Source organism: Strongylocentrotus purpuratus, unplaced genomic scaffold, assembly GCF_000002235.5.
Source record: "Strongylocentrotus purpuratus isolate Spur 01 unplaced genomic scaffold, Spur_5.0 spur5_scaffold_17, whole genome shotgun sequence".
Taxonomy (NCBI): domain Eukaryota; kingdom Metazoa; phylum Echinodermata; class Echinoidea; order Camarodonta; family Strongylocentrotidae; genus Strongylocentrotus; species Strongylocentrotus purpuratus.
Window position 1 is genome coordinate 13,689,293 of NW_022145602.1, and position 20,648 is coordinate 13,709,940.

The following is a 20,648-nucleotide window of genomic DNA, read 5'->3' on the forward strand; positions in this document are numbered from 1 at the left end:
TAAATGCAAGAACTTGTAGTCGTGTACGACTAAATGCAATTTGTTACTTTTTGTATTACCGGTACTTGTTTTGGTATTTAATGTCTATCTATCCAACTTATCTGTATAATGTTACAATTTAAAAAACATTTCTAGATTTGCAATTCCAAATATGTCTTAGAATACAATCCTTAATGTTCTACATTACTATGTAAAGCTCATAAGGACTTTTACGAGTATCATGCTCTATCTTAGAATTTAATAGAAAGATTAAACAAGAGCTTAAGTTAGAAATTATTATTACTATTATCATTGAAATTATTATTATAATTTTCATCACTATTATTATTGTTATCATTACTATTATTATCATTGATATAATTATCATTGTTATCATTATTACTATTACTCTTAATAGTGTTATTCTTAATGTTATTGTTCATATTGTAACATGAACATAAACATTGACTGAAAAGATGGATGATGAAAAATTATCAATTAACCGTCATACCTGTACGTAAATATTTACATCACAAGATAATTGTATCTGTACCAGTGCTTATTTGATGTCATTTTTGATGGAATATTTGTTTGTCTTTTGATAATGCAGACTGATGTGTTGTCAAGGCCAAATAATTTTTTTAGTAACTCTCAATACCAAAATTCAAGAAAACTTTTTACACCATGGACATAATCTTGAACAATGAAGTTTTCACCTCAAAATGCAGTGGTGGAATTTTGAAATCGCATAAACAAAGGTTCTGTTGTCTGTGTACTGTTTCACATTACACACGTTTGGGATTTTTTTTGTGAAAGGTAGCATTTGAAGGCTTGTGAATAACAAAATACTAAATTTTAATATTTCTCAATATTTTTAGTTGTTTTTGTTAATGAATTTGTATTGCTGTCATAGACACAGATGTTTTGTGCTAGTTGCATGTTTCATTTTATCAGAATCACAGTTACTTGTATGGGCAGACATAGGTACTCCAGCCATACTCACTAGTGACAGCATTTTGATTACAGGGCACAGCCCCAAACTGCTGAGGAAAGTTGTTTGTGTCATCAGCTGCCAACCATGAATTGACTGCCAGTGTGAGTTCGGTTTCAGGTGGGACCCTGATCTTAACCACTTCTGGGTTGTCTGTGGGAGGAACTGCCTCTTCTTGCACAAGGCCACCTTGTGAATCGGTGACGGTCACCTGGTAGCCATCGTTACTGCCAGGGGCTAAGGCTGACCAAGTAAAAGTGTAGCCTGAAGACGTGGTCTCCACGGAACAATTTTCAATTGAAGGAGGATCTGAACGAACATAAATTTGTTAGAGATACAAGATGTAAATACGTGGCCATTTTCATAATGTAATCAACTGAACCCTATATAGCCTAGGAGCTGCCCCCTATTCCCTCTACATTTTTTTGCGATAATTTGTTAATGCCAAAAATCTTGCACTGAAATTTTTTCACTCTTTTCTTTCGAGTCTTGCGTATCTTTAGAAACAAATCTTTAAAAATTGGACCTACCGTTACAAATTAATGTGACATTTTGTCTTTGCATGTCAGCCCGAAAATCGCTCATTTTCATGTTTTGTACAAAACATATGGAAATATTATTTTTCCAAAAAAAAAAGATATCAAATGTTGGTAATTTGGTCTTGTTTAGGGGTCAAAATAGTTGAATTATAGTTTGTTTTGTTTTCCCCTTGAATAAAAAAAAAAGGATTTTGGGAAAAAATAATAGCATCTAACAAAATTCCCCCCCCCCCCCCTTTTGAATAAGAAAATTGGGGGAAAATAGGGAAATTAAGGGAAGATATGGGTAAAATCTGGAAGAAAAAAAAAATTGGTATAAAAAAAATATTAAAAAAAACAGGAAAAAATTATTTAAAAAGGGATTTTTGGGCTAACATGCAAAGAAAAAAAGGTCACGTAACTTTGTAACGATACATCTGATTTTCCAAAAAAATTGTTTCAAGAGATGCGCAAGACTCAAAAGAAAAGAGTAATAAATTTCAGGTTAAGACCTTTTTTGCTTAAAAAAATTATTGTGATAAATGTAGCGAGTGAAGCTTTAGAAGCTATTTGGGCTTAACGCTATTCAGTCCTATTAATATGTTCCATTCAAAACAAAGAGCTTCTTGAGCTCTTTTGATTGATGCTAGATTTGTCACAACTATTTCTGGAGTCATCAGTAAGTTAATGATATTCAGCAAGTGAGCAATTTCCCTGGAATTGCCGATTCACATAATGGCTTACCTGTTCTGATGAGAATTGAAACATCGTCCGGCATGGTGAAGCGATAAATTGTGACGGGTTCCAGACCACTGACCTCCAGCACGTTAGAGCTGAAGCAACCGTCGTACACATATGTGGCATTGAGGACATAACCACTGGGCATCAAACGTTCCATGGTGATATTGGCTGGCCCACTCACTGTCCAGGCCAAGATGACACTATCTGGTGTCTGGTCCAAAACCGTGAAGCGATTATCAGGAATCCCCACTGCATAACGATATTATAGTACATGTAATAGTATTAATAATGATAACAAAATAATGATCATAATAATGGTAATTATAATAATAATAATAATAATAGTAATAGTACTAATGAAAAATTACTTCTATTATTATCTTTAATATTAATAGTCGTAAGAGTAATAATACTACTAATAATAATAGCAATGATAATAATTACAAAAATAATTTAAATAATTGTAAACAAATACTTAAAGTAATGAATATAATAGTAATAATGATAATTAATAATAATATTAATAATTTATAATACTGATAACAATAATAGTAATAATATTGATAATAATGCAAACTAATACTATAAACCTAATAATATTAATATTTTACATTTAATACAGGATATACAATGTAACACATGATGCAAATACTTCAGTCTTCAGTGTAATACAATGTTATTATTACACTTAATTCTATCACCAAATATCAAGAGATTTCATATTTTTGAATGAAACATGTGGTGAAAATTCATATATTATACAAGATACATTGCAAGAAAAAATAAAGGAAAAAACATTTCTATTTGTGTTTTACCGCTCAGGCTATGAATGAAATATATGAATGCTAAAATAATTCTTGATGATAGTCTGAGTTTTGGGAATGACCAAAATAGATCAAAAATAAAACATATACAAATATAAATGTACCTTGCTGAATGAATTTGACCAAAAAATATAAAACTCACGAGTCGTCACTTCCAGAGTAACTTCTACACTGGTTTCAGCTAGTTCCGATCCAGCCCATGCTACAACACTGATGCTGTACTCAACACTGGGTCGAAGGTCATCGATGACGAAGGTCTTTGCATTTCCTGGAACTCTGTGTTCCTCTTCGCAAACACAGTGGTCTTGAGTAGCATCCATGCATTGAATGGTGATGATGTACTCATCTAGAACGCCGTTGCCAGGCTGGAGACCTAATGCGATGCTGGACTCCGTCATGTTAAGAACAGTAATTTCAGGCATGCTAGGACCTATAAAATAAGATATAATAATAATGATACTACTATGTACTAATCCTAAAATCTGAACTCAACGCCAAGAACAAGATCAAGGCAATAAACACACCTGTATGACAATTTATATCTTAAAAGAAATTAATTGTATTCTTAAAATATCTAAATTATTTTTTTAAAAGCATTAAGGATATGTATCCTAATCTTTGCATAGGCATGACAATTTAATGAAATTATACTGTAGAAAAGAAATCATATTAATAACTATTGTATTACAGCATGTAAACACATTTTATTTTTAAACAGGCCCTGTACGGTATCAGAAATTGTGATCTGCTTTTACAAAAGTTTTCGACAGTGTTTGACCTTGGATCAACATGTCTATTGTGGAAAATTGTTCATCGCCTATAAAGACATTGTATACTTCAATTGAGAAATGTATTTAATAATAGAGTGGTGTAAGGACAAACATCTATAGAAAAGGGATATGCAACATTAACAACACAAGGTCTTCTATCCGTTCATCCTAGTGTTATCGGTTATGCTTACAAGGAAAACTGGTTCTTTGTGGCATCAGCTCCTGCATTCTTTGATCTCGTACCATTAATATTTAGGAAGATAAGTTTCCTCTAATCTACTATAAAGCTTTTCAATGAATCGTTCTTATAAATACAAGTAGTGATTTTCTGTATGAAATATTTATTCTTTTATTAAAAGCACATTGCAATGTACTTGCCATACCATTATGTGGTGTCATTACCCCCCCCCCCCCCCTCTCCCATAGTTGGCATCTGTTTGAAATCAAAAGCTATTCTATAAAACGAACAATTAAAATAACTTCCTTTTTCTTCATTTATAAACTATGCATTATGAAATATAATTCTTGTACCGGTATATCTTTGTAGTAATAGCATTGCACCTTTGTTTTTCAGTGTTTTTTATGTGTGTTTTGTATATTGGTTCCAATTGCATCTCGTGACATATCATGTAAACTGGGTGGATAGTGATGCTTTACAATTTTGATATCTTTGGATGCCCTTGTGCATGTATCATAAGCAGAAAAATTGAATATACAAATTTACCGGTGCTCACGGTAAATTTTGATAAATTTCAAAGAGCGCCTATGGCCGTACAATGGTAGCTGCGACCATGAAAATCTCAGAATTAGTTGTGATATACATGTATAATTTCCGAACGGGAATTGCTAATCGGTCGATTTTTGTCAAAAAACATTGTTTTACAGCTTAATTAAATTAACACGATCGCGGTTTACTGCGCCATATCTTAACAAGCCATAAGCAGTGTTTCTTGCGATTATCACCACTCTCAAAACACCTATACATGTGATCTACATCATGTATAGTAATGAGCGATTCAATTCAATTCAATTTATTATTTGATAAAACAATCACATACGATATATATACATTGAGAATTGTACTGGATCATTAGCACCGATAAAGCTGAAGACTTGAGGGAAGTGGGTGGACCCATGACATAAATGACAAATGTGGAAAATACAATCATCAAAATTCACAATATAACAAAATGCAAGACGTAAACAAGACATTACAAACTAAAACACAACCATAATACCGAACATAATTTATATGGTATTTGTATGCATCAGGGAAGTCATTTATAACATTATAAAACTTGTCAACATAACAAATGAAATCAAATCAAATGCCACGATTTCAGTAGCTTATACCAGTTATTGAATCAAGTTATATTTAAATATATCACTAACAAAACACAATAGATCCCAATAAATGCAAACAGTATGTAAACTTACGTAATCTGAATTGGATAGGGAGTATTTCGGCGGTTGAAATGGTACCATTGTACAGCTGACCGGGGAGCAAGTTAGTGATGAAAACTGTATGATCAGTTTCGTAACTACTCATCCAATCCCCGTTAGGGGATAGTGTCACATCGGAATCATCGAAAGCTCCTATGCTATACACGATGGCCGTCTCATTGCGATCAATCTCAAATATCATTGGTGAAACAGGAACATCTGGAGAAAAAGCATAACGAAACAAATTAATCATTAATTAATATTCTATCCAAATAGACGTGGGGGGGGGGGATGTTTCACAAAGACTAAGATAGACTTTAAGTTGAACTTAACTATGGCAGGCAATTCATGCCACTGGTTGCTCTCACCATAATGATCTTTAGATGATATTTGTTCCTTCAATAAGGAATTATCAAAAAATGTGAATTCTGTAGATTTGTGACCATGATTTGTATGTCCTTTGAGAGACCAATGCCAGTAAATGGTGAGAGCAAACAGTGGCATGAACGGCCATAGTCCAATTTAAAGTCGATTGTAGTCTTTGTGAAACACTCACCTGCTTGCATGCATGTTTCTCTCGCTTCTCTCAATAACCTCTTGTTAACTGTTATTTCATTCCACAGGTTTGAATAATGGCATCTTTATGGATGGAATCCACTTTGCATACAATAGTCGTTGCTATGTCCGGCAATCCTCTGGCTAGCTTTCTAGTTGTCAAGAGAATCTTTGTTTTTATAGGTATGCATAAAATATGCAGCTAACTGGACTATCTCTAATATTCTACTGAAATGCAAACCCCTCACAGAGTTTAATCCTTTATCTCAAATTGAATTTGAAGTTTAATAGTCTGTGGTCTAAATTGTCTCTGTGTTAAAGACCCTGTGTCGGGTTTAACTGAATTACATGTAGATGAATACGGACCAATGTGTACAGATAGCCAAGTGATGATACACAATATTCTTAAGAGATAATCTTGCATTCTGTGAATGGAGGAAAACAAAATTTCATAGATTCATACCAAAATTGCTGTTGACTGAATGTTCAATAATACACATTTTTATACTCATTTGACTAAAAAACTAAGCCAATGCTTTTCTTGCTCCAAGCTTGCCACTTCATGTAGATTATGCTTGAAAGAAAAGAATGTTTCAAGAGAACATCATCTTATATCACTGGTACTATACAGTATGATGTCCTTCCACATCACATCATGAATCTTAAAGGCATCGTTTAACAATGTTAAATCTGAGATGCACAGCCCTATACGTGCTACCAGTGTCTGTGATATGGTGTAATATTGAAGCCCTAAAAATAATCGTGCTTCAAAATGATCAAGAAGTGCCTCAAAAAAGTAAAGTTCTTTGAGTGACCAGCTTTACCATACTCGTTTTCCCCAATAGACTGTAGTGTTATGAAAACCGTTTGGCAAACGCAAAATTTGGTTTCAATTTCCAATCAAAAATATCTTGATAATCAGACAGGCGATCGGCTTGTAAAAGTCATGGAGTTCCTGACTGACCTAAAGGTTTATAATTATCATTGGAGCATGAGCTAATTCCAGGATTTTGTTTCAGAATCTGAGACAATGTTTATACTGAGTCACTCTAAGGATGCTTACCTGTTCGTTTGGTAATGTTGTACGGTCTACTCTTTTGCTCCTCAAACTCATCGGTCGAATTGAGAACACTCCTTACAGAAATATAATACAAGGTGTTAGGCAGGAGATTGGTGAAAAGATAGCCCTCTTCTATCACTGATGCAGTTTCAACCGGAGTAGTGTATCGCCCATCTTCCGTTGATGTCAATGTCAATTCCACACGATCCACATCCCCAACAGATGGAAGTTTCCCGGTAACTTCAATAGATGTTTGGTTTGCCGAAGTGACATTCAAATCCATAACAGCCGCTGGGTCTAAGATCACAAAGATATGCATTTTGGCATCATTAGCCCTAGAATCTACATGGGTTATTTCAGCGTAACACTTTGGGGGTTCTTTAAGACTGCTTTGAACAGAATTAAGAGTCCTAAAACATATTTCAGTCAGTGATTCAGAAACATTATACTATAAGTCTCATACATAGCATGTGTAATGCTAATCAACATAATGAGCACAAGATCATATTATGAGATAAAAGGTATTATGAACATTCTTGCCTTTCCTTTTATCTTTAAACAATAAAAGAAATCATTGCCAATTTGAAGAAAAACATGATTACAGCACTAATAAAAAACCTTGTCCTAGAAGGGATAAAGGATAGCTTATTATACCTGTTCGTGTGGTGTAATTGAACCCTTCCGAGGAGTCTGGACTGTATGCTATGATGTACACAGTGCCGGTACGGTTCAAGTCAATCTCCATTATTCGTGGGGAGGAGCAATCTGTCTCTGAGAGGAGGGTTTCAGTCACACTCTGATCCCTCGACCAACTCGTCAGAGTGAGATTAGAGGTGGTGTTTGAAAACCAGGCAAGATTTACGCTCTCTTCTCTCCTGTTGATGACGGTGAAACCATCTAATGGGACCAATTCTGAAAGGCAAACAAACATCATCAGAGGCAATAGGCGGTTCTCCTGTTAATACACAATCAAAGATAAAGTTCAGTTCTGGTCATACAAATGCATGACTCAGTCATGTAGAAATACTGTAAGTATGCGTGACCACAGGTTTTCCAGACACCTCTAAATGAGGATTTCTTCTGAAGCCAAAATACACCCTAAATGAGGATTTTGCATGTTTTTTTCCCAAATTCACACTCAAACGGGTGTTTCAAAAAAATTAACTCCTAAACAAGTATTGTAAAATTGTAACCACTTGAGCATTTTGAAGTCGCTAGGGATTACCATTTAAGTTGTTGACAATGTAAACTAAATCAAATTGCGCTTCTGATGTAAAATTCACAATGTAAACATTTATTTCAATAGAGAAGCAATTAGGTTTAAGGCCATCATAAGTCCTTTCTTTGAAAGAAAGAATTACATTCTAAATTTGATCTATTTTATGTAAAATACAAGTAGTGTTTACAAAAAATATACAATGTACAATGAACATTTACTATTCTACTATGCAAAAGAAAATATAAGGGACCAGCTATAGGTGTGAGACTTGGTAAGTCAGTGGGGTTTTACACTATAAACCCTGAAACTGATCGTAAAATCGATCGGATCGATTTTAAGGGCCTAAAGTTGATTTGATGAAACAGTTCACAAGTATCAGTTTTAAGCTAAAACAGATTCGGCCTTGAAATTGTTATTTAAAATCAAAATCAATTCTAGTTGATGAAACACCCCCTGGGTCGGTATTGTGGGCATCCATCTCGATCTATTGAATGTGTAAAGAATGGCAGGCGGCGACTGGTAGTTTCACCAATGGGCATTATTACACCTTTTTCTTCCCGGTCTGGCCTTGAGGGCTGGAAAAATACCCCTAAACACGTATACCGGCGCGTACAGCAGGGTTTTGAACTATTTTAAAAAATAAACAAAAATTCTTGAAAATGGCCCAAAATGGACATTTTGAAACCCCTTAATGTGGCACCGCGCGGACCGTGTCATTTCTCCCAAAACACCCCTTTATACGCGTTTTTCTTGATCACGCATTTATATTTGACTGAGACCCCCGGGCTCATTCCCTTCTCTCCCCACCTCTCCTCTCCTAATTCCCCTACCACACTGTCTCCTTATGCTTTTCTTAATAGTGCTTTCAAATTCTGTGCCTGCCTCAAACTCTCTTATCTCTCTTATTCATGTTACTAATTATGCTACATGTGATTTCACTCCAGGGTCTGTATGTCTATGTTTATTTAATATCACTCATATATTTTGAGTTCTTTTCTTGTTGTTTCAATATGCATTTCATTGCTTGTAAGAAATTGCCACGACAAATTAAATTGAATTGAATTGTATAATCTCCCATTTTTAGGAGTAGGATGGGGGACGGGGGGTTGTATGTCTGTACATGTATGTTGTACATAGAAAATTAAAGCTGTCTCTTTTGCAGTTGTTTCTTTAGAAAAAACATATAACAAACAAACTTTTGTTCCTATTCAGTGCAGTGTTATTCATTCACCTCTCCCTAAGTGACGTGACCCAGTTTTATGAAACTTTTAGCACAACCAAGTTGCACTAACTGTTATAAGCTACCAAAACTGTTGCATTTGATTGGCTGTGAGGAGATTTGTTATAGAAATGTGGCACTTTTTAATATTGATAACATGTTCTTTATGAAATGGGAACCAGGTGGGTTTTTTTCTTAAGTGTACCAATAACCTAAAAATTATTTGTGTACAGCCAGAAATGGTACAATCAATCTAAAAAAAAAAAGATAAGGAGTATGGAGAAAATACAGAATAGCATAAAACTGCGAAAATAAAACCCTATTCGGGTGAGTCGATTGGTCTACTCACAAGACGCTATTATTTATTTGCGAGTGTATTTCATTTTAAAGAATTTCTTTACAAAAGTAATGTTTGAAGCTCATATTTTGACTACCGGTACATGTATAGTATTGCAACATGGTACAGTCATACCTGCTTTAGTGACCACCTGTCCACAAAGACCACCTGTCTACAACAACCACATTTTTTGTTTCCCTTGAAAATGGTTTCTCATTGAAACATGTCCTCAAGGAACCTGTCTACAAAGACCACTTTTTTGTGTTTCTCTTGGGTGGTGGCTATAGACAGGTTTGACTGTACTACTAACATTTACAAAAGAAAATATATTTTGAAGATTGGTAAAAATTTAGTGGTTATTAGAATAAGAGACTTCAGTAATACCTGTAGATGCACTGAGGTTTACACCTGGGCTATATGCCTCTAGCCAAACGTCATCAATTGCTGCAACTTCAGACCTGACCTCTATGTTATACATTAGCGAGGGTGGGAGGTTGTCGATGACGTAGTCACCACTCTTAAAGAATTCAATGTTCCTTATATCTTCATACGAACAGAAGTCTGGGTTGGTGGATGCGATTCTAATGGCATACGTTTCGGCATCGCCTGGGCCCGCCACGATGTCCAGTGTTATTGTGGTTTCTGTGGTATCCCTGACAGCTACCATAGGTGTTAATGGAGCTGCAGATGAGTATCAGAATAGAATGACTTTGGCATGTATTCATAAAAGTGAACTAGCTATTATAAAAATAACCCGTTGCCTACAGGAAATGGGTGGCTCCTGTTCAGATATGGCGCGGTAAACAGACACAGAAAAGCCGCTGCTTCTTTGTAAAATGAATCGCAACTGCGAGCAACTTGCAGGTATTCACAGAGCGTTGTGTTATTATTATTATTAATTTGGCATTTCAAACATACAATAGAAGGTACAATAGAATGGCACATAGGATACAAAGTATGAAAGGATAAAATTGGCTTCCCCTGCTGCACCTCTCGAAGTTGCCCGGAAGAAAAAAAGGTATGTGACATTTCTATAACCCGTAAGTCTTTTCTTCCAACTCCAGGGAGTGCATCAGGGGATGCCTAAAATATTATACATAATCAGACTTTAAAAAGACAAAAACAACAACTTATTGATGACAATGTATAAACTTAAGCTCAATAAATTGCAATATGTTATCTCAGGTGTCACTGGCATGTCTGTCTAAGTGGAGCAAAAAAGAAAAGTGAATAGCAGAAATTGCAATTGAATAATAGTTACTATGTTGCACTTCAGAAAGATTTTGGGAAATAAAACTAAGCGGTCAGTTTGAGATGTGCGATAGAAACAAATATAATGAGGGAAAATACAAATCAATCTCCTAATATTCAAATTATATATTCAATTAAAATTATATCCAAACATCAAATTTTGATGTCTTTTACATGTGTTCATAGATTATTATTATAAGATATAGAAATGTAAAGAGTCTACGATTTGACGTCATCACAAAAAAAAACTGCCATGCTTTTGCCATTTCATATCAGAACGAGCCTTTACTGGTACCGCCATTGCCAGCAGAAAGAAGAACCCAATCTGATATGCGACATCAGATGCTGACAAGTGACTTTATTGGATGGAAGGAGCCAGCAAGAATGGGGAAGTGACTTACGCAATCTGAGCAGAAATGAACTCTCGAGATCTTCATCGACGACGTAGATTGAAACGTTATAGACGGTTCCTGGCATGAGATTGGTGAAGGCTACCCTGTTGTTGTCGCCTGGTACGATTACACCATGGTCTGGGTTGATGCTAAAGTTGAATGAACTGCCATTGCCCCCATGGATTAATTCCACTGAAGAGTTACCCATCTCCAAAATGAATACTTCAGAAGCTGGTAGAGACACTAAGAAATCAACAATGAACAACATTTTGAAAGTAACATGTATATAGTATTGCCAAATCAAAAATTTTACATCACAATGTATCTTCTTTTATCATTATTTTTGTTATCTTCATTATTATCATCATCAATATCGTTATCCTTATTATTATTATTATCATTACTATCATCATCAATATTTACTATCATTTATTTAGCAAAGACAAAAGAGAAAAGAGAAAACAAAAGAGTCAATACAAAATGACATTAAAGTTTGAAGAGAGTCACATGGGTGTTGGGAAATGCAAAAGATTAACAAAAGAACTATAATCCAAGAGTCTTCTTTTCCAATCAATGTGACTTCACGAGGGAAACGCTCTCAGCGGTCTCGCCTGCATTATGCAATTTGATATGATCAACTAGATGGAACTTCGACTGCGCGCAGTCGAAATGATGCCTCCGTCATAGAGCAATTTTACAAACCAAAACAGAAGAAATTGTTCAAATTCAAGTTCAATTGTAATCCATTAACAGGTTCTCAGAATATCGTGATTACAAGCAATTTCTCATATACATATATGACCCTTTGATCTTTGACCACATGACCCTAACATCTACTCAGTTCATTGGCTCTGCAAGATGTCCCGAGTTAAATAGTAATCCATCTGTCAGTTCTAATGAGAATGCGTTCACAAGCTATTTTTGCATACATAATGAGCCCATGACCTTTGACCTTTGACCTCATGACCCAAGAATCTACTCAGTTCATTGGCTCTGCAAGATACATACATGATCTAAGTTTGGGAGGAATCCATCAATCTGTTCTAATGATAATGCGATCACAAGCTATTTTTGCATGCATAATGAGCCGCATGACCTTTGACCTTGACCTCATGACCCCAAAATTTAATCAGTTCATTGGCTCTGCAAGTAACATACATGACCTAAGTTTGGCAGGAATCCATCAATCGGTTCTTGAGATAACGCGATCACGAGCTGTTTCAGCATACATAATGAGCCCTGTGACCTTTGACCTTTGACCTCGTGACCCCAAAATCTAATCAGTTCATCGTCTCTGCAAGATACATACATGACCTAAGTTTGGCAGGAATCCATCAATCGGTTCTTCAGATAACGCGATCACGAGCTATTTTTGCATACATAATGAGCCCTGTGACCTTTGACCTCGTGACCCCAAAATCTAATCAGTTCATCGGCTCTGCAAGATACATACATGACCAAAGTTTGGCAGGAATCCATCAATCGGTTCTTCAGATAACGCGATCACGAGAACGGGACGTATGGACATACGGACGGACGGACAACCCGAAAACATAATGCCTCCGGCTACTTCGTAACGGAGGCATAAAAATTGAGATTGAGACGTTATTTATAGGCAGGGTGGCATATTAGCAGGCCCCCCAAAAATGAAATCTTCTGAATATTATCAGCATTTTTAAGTGAATATTGACTCATCATGAATCGTCATGACCTCTGACCTTGTCTTTGTTACCTGGAATCTGTGTCATATGATATGTTGCCATTAAAGCTGATATTCTAAGCAAATAAATGTCCCTTAATTTGGTACCTAGGGCAAGCATGTGTTATTTATAAGTTTTTCAATTACAAAGTATATCACAAAAAAATTCTGGCTACTCTAAATCCTTGATTGAATTGTCGAAAATATCTGCCTCTCTTTGCATAGAAAATCAGTCACGGCGCTGGTCTACTACATATGACATCACGTCCTTGAAAGAGTATATTCACGTACCCGGATGTTCCATAAAAACCATGTGCAGAGAGATATGATTTTCTGCTTATTTTGTTTCAAAGGCTGAAAAGTTTAATACATAGTTATAGTATAGTTGTCTGGTAAATGGACCCACAGTTCATTACCATACAGCGATCTCCCGATGGTTTCTTCTTCCCGCTTTCCCCATGTCTTTCGCCTAATTCCTTGGTCCTGAATTAAGATCCTTCATCTTCTTCCATGATGTGCATTGGGCGATCTACCGATTTTGACACCAGTAGACACTGAGGAGCAGGTCTTTGTTAGTTGTTTTTTTAGCTGGTAATGTCGCTTTCATTCTCTTGCAATTACTGATAAACATATAACTAGCGCATGTACGTTCCACCACAAGCAAGCCGTGCCTACAGCAGCGGCCTGGTCTTACATCCTGATTCTGCTCTTTTGTGCAAAAGCCGCAGCACTCGCGGATGAATATCGTTCGATCACTAATTAGACGTTGTCAACATATTATAGAGGAAGATCGCTTGCATGATCTCATTCAAGTTAGATATTTTACAACATAAAATGTTTAACTAGTACTGTATCCTTTTTTGAGGCAGTCACACACATCTATGATAAGTACTATCATGGTTCTAGTCCTATTCGTTTGACAAAACTGCTCCTGTACCTTATTTGATGACAAGATAATGCATCCGCCTATTCATACGTGCATGATTTAACTTTGTTTCCCAAGCAGTAAATTCGTCTTAAATCTCTACCAAATAGGTGAATATGAGGATATAAAAAGAAATCAGCGACTGGAAAATGTTGCTTCGTTATTCTTCATTCCAATGAAAACAGAAAATCCATCAAATATACTCATTAACAACAACAAATCTAAGCTCTGACAGGATAGCATTTACGTAGGGATATCACTGCCATCCACTCTCACTAAGCCCATGAGTCTCGTTCGTGACGTCACGGATACAGGCCCGACTCTACATGCATTTCCGGGTTTCAGACTTAGATATTTTGGTAGAGTTTACTCGCATAAATTCACCATTCTAAACTTGTTTTTGTCAGTTGGACACCATTTAGTGTTATTCTGGGGGTTAAAAGCTTTCTATTCATGTAATTATCTCAATATTTCGGATTGTCTTAGAATATCAACTTTAATACTTCATCCAAAGATGCTCATATTGTATTAACACTTTGGAGACGACGGGCTTCTACAGAAGCCGAGCGAGTTGTTAAGTCTGTGACGACGGGCTTCTACAGAAGCCGAGATGTATCCCTAATTTATTGACAAAGTTTTCCAGCTTATTATTAGATATTATGTGCTAAAGTTCTTTGAAGTATTCTTTAGATATATTCATTCATCTCATCTATTAAAAAAATAATAAAGTTACGTGGAAAAAAATCGAAAAAAAGGTGATATCATTTCAACTTAACCCTAAGTTAGTGTTCGGATCGAAATAACCGTACAGCTGGAGACGGACGCGTACGTGCGCGTCCGTTCTACATTCTTGCCTTGATTCAAGGCTTTGGATTATTGGTTTTGTTGGTGAAGATGATTACATGGCGATTTTCCATCAGTGATTGGATGATTTTTGCTGGTCAATATGAGAGGGCGTTTTTTCCCACATTTCGATAGATGTATTGTAGTTATTCATATAATAATATTATTAGGCCTATAGTAGTCCTAGTCATGAAGACCTATTCTTTTTAAATTAAATTTGCGATTCGCCGTGTTTCACTTGGCTACAAATAACCGACCTTACTCTAAACTGTGTAAGTAAAAAAAGTATGCTTTGATAAAAGGAGTTGGTAATTCTTCTCCCCTATGATTACCAGTGCCTTTTCATTTCATCAACTTGACCAATTTAGCGAATCATTCATGTATGGACCTCCTCTTTTATGAAACGCTTATCTCAGCTTATCTCAGGACCCTACCCTTAGAGGAACAAACGAATGTAAAGAAGTATCGACTCTGGAAGATTACTGTTTTGAAAGAAGAGGATGCAGAAGACAATCATTGTCATTGACAAAAGGGGAATGAATGGAGGTATCGACCGATCTGCGCGTGCGGAGGTGCTTGCGCATTTTGTATTGTGAGTGTATTGAAAAGGAAAGACGTGAAGCTTCAGCAAAATAAGACCGCAATTTCCCTCAAAAATAACAGACCTTATTTTTCGTATTGAAGAACAAAACTTATATTTTTAGAAAGAAAAAAGTCTGATCTTTCATGTTTACATTTACTAAAAATCACGAAAATGACTGAATGAGGCGCAATGGTAGGCGAAAGTAGAAAGCACCGCCAAATTTTCCATTACTGGCGATGTAACCGAAATCGCTCCGTCACAGGGGAAACAATCGCTGTGCGCGGGCTCGCTCTCAAAGGGTTAAAGTAATCTAAATCAGTTCAAAAGTATGTTGAATATTAACTGTATTCATTTACATTTACTACTCATAAGTATGTACCGGTATGTATTTTTTTCTTCGGATGTCAGTTATTGTAAAAAAAATAATGATATCACAATTCAGTTTTATGACTGAGAAGATTTTTGAATCAATAAAGTATGTAAAATCAATCAAATCCAATTTACAAAATAATAAAAAAAATCATTACTTCCCAACCGAACATGAGCTTATATAACGTACGTGTAGTAAAGCTGATCCTCTCTTCAGGGCCAAATTGTTCTTCAAATCTAGCCGTGGCATTGCTGAGGGCCTTCACACGGACGTTGTAACTGGTTGAGGGTTTCAGGGCTTCTAAGGTGTATTGGACTAATGGATTGAACGTTCTCAACTGCTGTCCTGGAGGAGAGTATTCTTGATCTTGAAGGGAAGTCACGACTAATATAACACCATCATAGCTGCCTGTGGACGGGTCAGTCCAACTGAACTGAGTTGACGTTTCCATCGTTTTCGAAAGGGATACACTGTTAAGGATCTGAGGATCTGAGCGGGGAGCAAATTACATAGAATACAACTGATGATTGGTTTGTGTATAATTGAAGAAAAGATATTGAAAAAACAAGAAAAATGGAAAATCTCTAAAAAATCTTCCATGAACAAATTATTGATTTTAAGTGTGTTGATTTCATTCACCTACATAGAGCAATTTGATATTTGAAAAAATAAACTGTACTGTAATGCTTGTTTGTTTAACAATGACTTTGTTATTGACTATATCATCTTGTTATTAGTTTTATGAAACAGATTTTCACTTCTATAACAGGTTGCCATAGTCGTAATTAGATTTGTTATAGATATCAAATTTGTTATACGGTAGTCGTAAATTAAATTTTTTATGAAACGGGCCCAAGGAACGCAACATGCATTTAATAGCTTGTTAATTAGAGGTTCTTTTTTACACATTTGATGAGAGTTCAGCTAACATTACGCCTGATGGTATATACATTTACCAGCTTCATATCCTAACAATGTGGTTCTCTACCTCTGTGTGATTGCATTATGATTTTCAACAGTGAAGATGAGTCTGTTTGCAACACTACATTTCACTAAGCTACTCAAACCTTTTCAGATCAGTTAAACAATTATAAGAGAATACGACAGAAATAAATCTGCCATGGACTAGTATAAGATTTATATACTCATTACCATTATTGTAAAAATGTACCACATATCGTTATATACAGTGTTTGATACATGGATATTGGCATTTCAAAAATAAATTGACAAAACACTCATACTGCACATGAATAGCCAATTAGAAAATTAACAATCAACTTATAACAGAATTTTTTAAAATTGAGCAAGAAAAAAATTGATGTTTTTCGTACCTGTCCTGTACTCTGTGAATGGATGCCCGAAGGGAGAAGTCACATTAAAGCCTACAATTATTCCCCTTGTTAAATTCCATGTTATGAAGCTTGAATCTTCACAAGATCCACTTGTTGAGATGGACAGGGATGTAAATGTAAACTCAGTGTCAAACAAATAAAGTACCAATACTTCTTGTTGGTCTCCAATATCTTTGCTGGGTATTACGGTCAACCTGCCATCCACAACTCCAGTGGAATCTGAATAAAAGACAAAGAGAATGTTAAGACAGTAGAAGAAATTATCTTAAGGAGGACAGAGAAAGCCATGACATGGAAGATGTGTGGTGTGAAACTATCTGATAGAAAGAAACACAAGGGAGCTCATGGAAAGGATAGGTCTGGAAGTGGTAAAGAGAAGTGGATTGAGATAAATGGATCATGTGTAATTGAGAAGGGAAGATGATGAACTTGTGAAAGGAGCATGGGAGCTGGAACTGGATGGTGTTAGAGGGAAAGGAAGACTGAAGATTGCATGGAAAGATATGGTGAAAAAAGAAAGCAGCAGTAAGGTTGGTCTAAATGCTGAAGACAAGGAGAAGTGGAGGGAGGGAGTATCATCATGTGGCGAAAGTCATTAACCCCTCGCAAGAGGGAAAATGCTGATGTTAATAAATGATGGAGATGATGATTATGAGGGAGAGAGAGAATAACTTCATGTCGGATATATAGGCTTCACAAGAATTTGTGTAATTATCATTTTGTGTAAACCTTGGAAAGTATATCAACTGTTCAGAGCCAAGAGGGCGTTAACTCTGTATCAAAGAATATGAGTAAACACCCTTCTGGCCCCAACCAGACGATCTAACGCCAGCAAGCACGTAACTTACATGACACATGTTTGTGCCATGCATCTGTGTGAGCCCAAAGTAGAGTATTGTCAGAGGTACTGTACTCTAAGGGTGAATTGCCATTTGACTAAATTGACCATTTAGGCTAATTAATAGTCAGGTGGCTTAGCGTCAAATCTATCAATTATCGTTACTTGCTGGATAAAAGCACCATTTTTGGTACATGGCTTCCTTAGGATCTACATGTACTAAACGATATTAGGCTAGGAGCCCCCGGCAAAAATTTCAATCTAAGGGTGTGGGGGCGGGGGCGTCTCTTTGGAGCCCCCAAATAATTTTATAACATTGAATTGTTGTTGTACAGATGCCATTTTTGGTACAGGGCTTCCATAGGACATACTGAACGATATTAGGGTAGGAGCCCCACGGCAAGAACATCATACAAGTCAATGCAAAGCGTAGCATCCCCTCGCAGGGTACAAATGGCCTATATACATCAGAACAAGTTACCTCCATTGGACTATACTATTATATTACTAGGCAAGGAAGTTAACCACATTTTCACATATATAATTAGGTGTTTTTGCATATTTAATGAGCTATGAACTTTGACCTACATACTCAGAAATTGAACTTAGGCTGTGTTTTGATACCATGTACCTTCATATCAAATTTCATTAAAATTTGTCAAACATTACTCAAGTTATCGAATGGAAACCAGATTTGCATATTTAATGAGCTATGACCTTTGACCTACATACTCTGAAATCGAACTTAGGCTGTGTTTTGATACCATAAACCTTCATATCAAATTTCATTAAAATCCTTCAAACATTACTAGAATTATAGAACGGAAACCGGATGTGTATTTGTTCGCATGTTTAATGAGCTATGACCTTTGACCTTTGACCTACGTACTCTACAATCGAACTTAGCCTGTCTTTTGATATCATGTACCTTCATATCAAATTTCATTAAAATCCGTCAATCATTACTGAAGTTATCGATCGGAAACCAAATTTGTTACGCACGAACGCCAGCTAGCATCGCCGGCGAGGGGATAATAAGGGTGTGGGGCGGGGGTGTCGCCTTGTAGTCCACAAATAATTTATAAGGTAATATACCATTGAGTTTTTGTTGTACAAACGCCATGGGGTCCCCAGTCACACATATATGAATAGCTATGCCAGGGGCTCCTACCCTACCATCATTCAGCAGGTCCTAATGAAGCCCTGTACCAAAATGGTGCTTTTATTCGGCAAGTAACGGTAATTTCACTAAGCCACCTTACTATAATAGTCATTTGGTCTGATATCCATTTGGTCTAATCTCCAATAAGATAAGACTAGGTTGGTAGTAGACTTATTGGAGATAAGATCAAATAGTTATAAGACCAAATTACTATTAGCCTAGACAAAATGATAAGTAGACAAAATGATTATTGGACCATGTGGATAGTAGACTGGCTTGGTGTAGATTATATCATGCATCAAAAATTTATTGGCTTTTGATTGGTTGAGAGCTCGTCACGTGACCAGAAATATTTCATGTACTTTAAGGTTGCTCTGAAAAAATACTATATGAGAGTACTATTTGGGAGTTGAACAAAATGTGATTTATTTTTTTTTAATTAATTTTTTTTTCTTTCAATTCTTAATTTAATGAAAACTAAATATTTTAAATCTTTTTTGATTTAAATTGACATTTTAAAAAATTCTAAATTCTTTTTTTTTTTGCCCAATTTTTTTATTATTTTTTTATTTGTATTATTTTTTTCAAATAAATTTTTGATGCAGGATATAAAACAAATATACCATGCCTTCTATTCAAGGTACTGGTTAAAACTATGGGCCTCGGTGACTCCAAACGTACAATTGGAGACACCTCTTGCGCATAGTTTTAACCAGAACCTCTCAAGACCTGTATATTTGAATACTATATGGGAATAGACCAATTGGGAAGTAGACGAACAACTTGTGGACCAAACAGCTATAAGCCTAGTACTCTATGTACCTACCTGTAGGTACTGTGATAACAGCAGGGTCACTCTTCTTCTCCTCATTGGCCACCGCCACAACACTGATCGTAAAGTTTGTAGCAATCCTTAGATCCGTCAGCGTTATGTTAAGATCACTAGTGTTAATCACCGGGAGAGAGATCCCTCCACATGCTTTAGACGTTGCAACAATCTCGTACTCTATGTCCTGACCAGAGCTCTCACCCCACGACAACACTATCTGGTCATAGGTGGCGGACAACATAGCCAAGCCATTTGGTGGTAGTGGAACTGTTTGGGTGAACCAGGAAATAAAAAGGAAAATGAACAAAAGAAATGAGGTTGCATAAAGCATCAATTTTTCCAAAGGAAAATATATGGAGGATATAATAACATGAAATATAGACGTTGAGGGGGATATAATGATACTAATGAATCTGGATATATAATGTGCTTAATATGGTAGAAGTAGTAGTAGGAATAGACTGTATCAGATAACTTGTTTAGCACAAGGCTAATCTGCCACAAAGTCCATTGTGGACAGAATGCCATCTGTAAGAACTCTACAGATATTATTATTACCCAAGTTATTGATTCATTCGCACATGGAGTGTCCACAATTTCCATTTCCTGGGGAGTATTCATACCATATGGTACTGGAGAGCATATGTCAATTTCTATCACAAAGGTTTTTGTCATCCTACCAGGTCCCCATTTTTCTCCTAGGTATTGAGTAGCAAATGTAGACTAATGTAATTGCCAAAGGACG

The 20,648-nt window shown here is 36.0% G+C and overlaps 1 protein-coding gene across 1 annotated transcript in view; it reads right to left on the bottom strand.

Annotated features, from left to right (window-relative positions):
* The window catches only part of LOC578203, a 175,885-nt gene that overhangs the window by 112,683 nt on the left and 42,554 nt on the right, over positions 1-20,648 (bottom strand). Inside the window, exons 15-25 of the mRNA XM_030988229.1 lie at positions 19,901-20,170; positions 17,054-17,293; positions 15,909-16,208; positions 11,309-11,542; positions 10,041-10,337; positions 7,536-7,793; positions 6,885-7,178; positions 5,261-5,485; positions 3,196-3,483; positions 2,233-2,478; positions 983-1,279 (exon numbers count right to left, since the gene is read on the bottom strand). Of these exons, the coding sequence (XP_030844089.1) occupies positions 983-1,279; positions 2,233-2,478; positions 3,196-3,483; positions 5,261-5,485; positions 6,885-7,178; positions 7,536-7,793; positions 10,041-10,337; positions 11,309-11,542; positions 15,909-16,208; positions 17,054-17,293; positions 19,901-20,170 (2,949 nt within the window). The remainder of the gene's footprint in view (positions 1-982; positions 1,280-2,232; positions 2,479-3,195; positions 3,484-5,260; positions 5,486-6,884; positions 7,179-7,535; positions 7,794-10,040; positions 10,338-11,308; positions 11,543-15,908; positions 16,209-17,053; positions 17,294-19,900; positions 20,171-20,648) is intronic.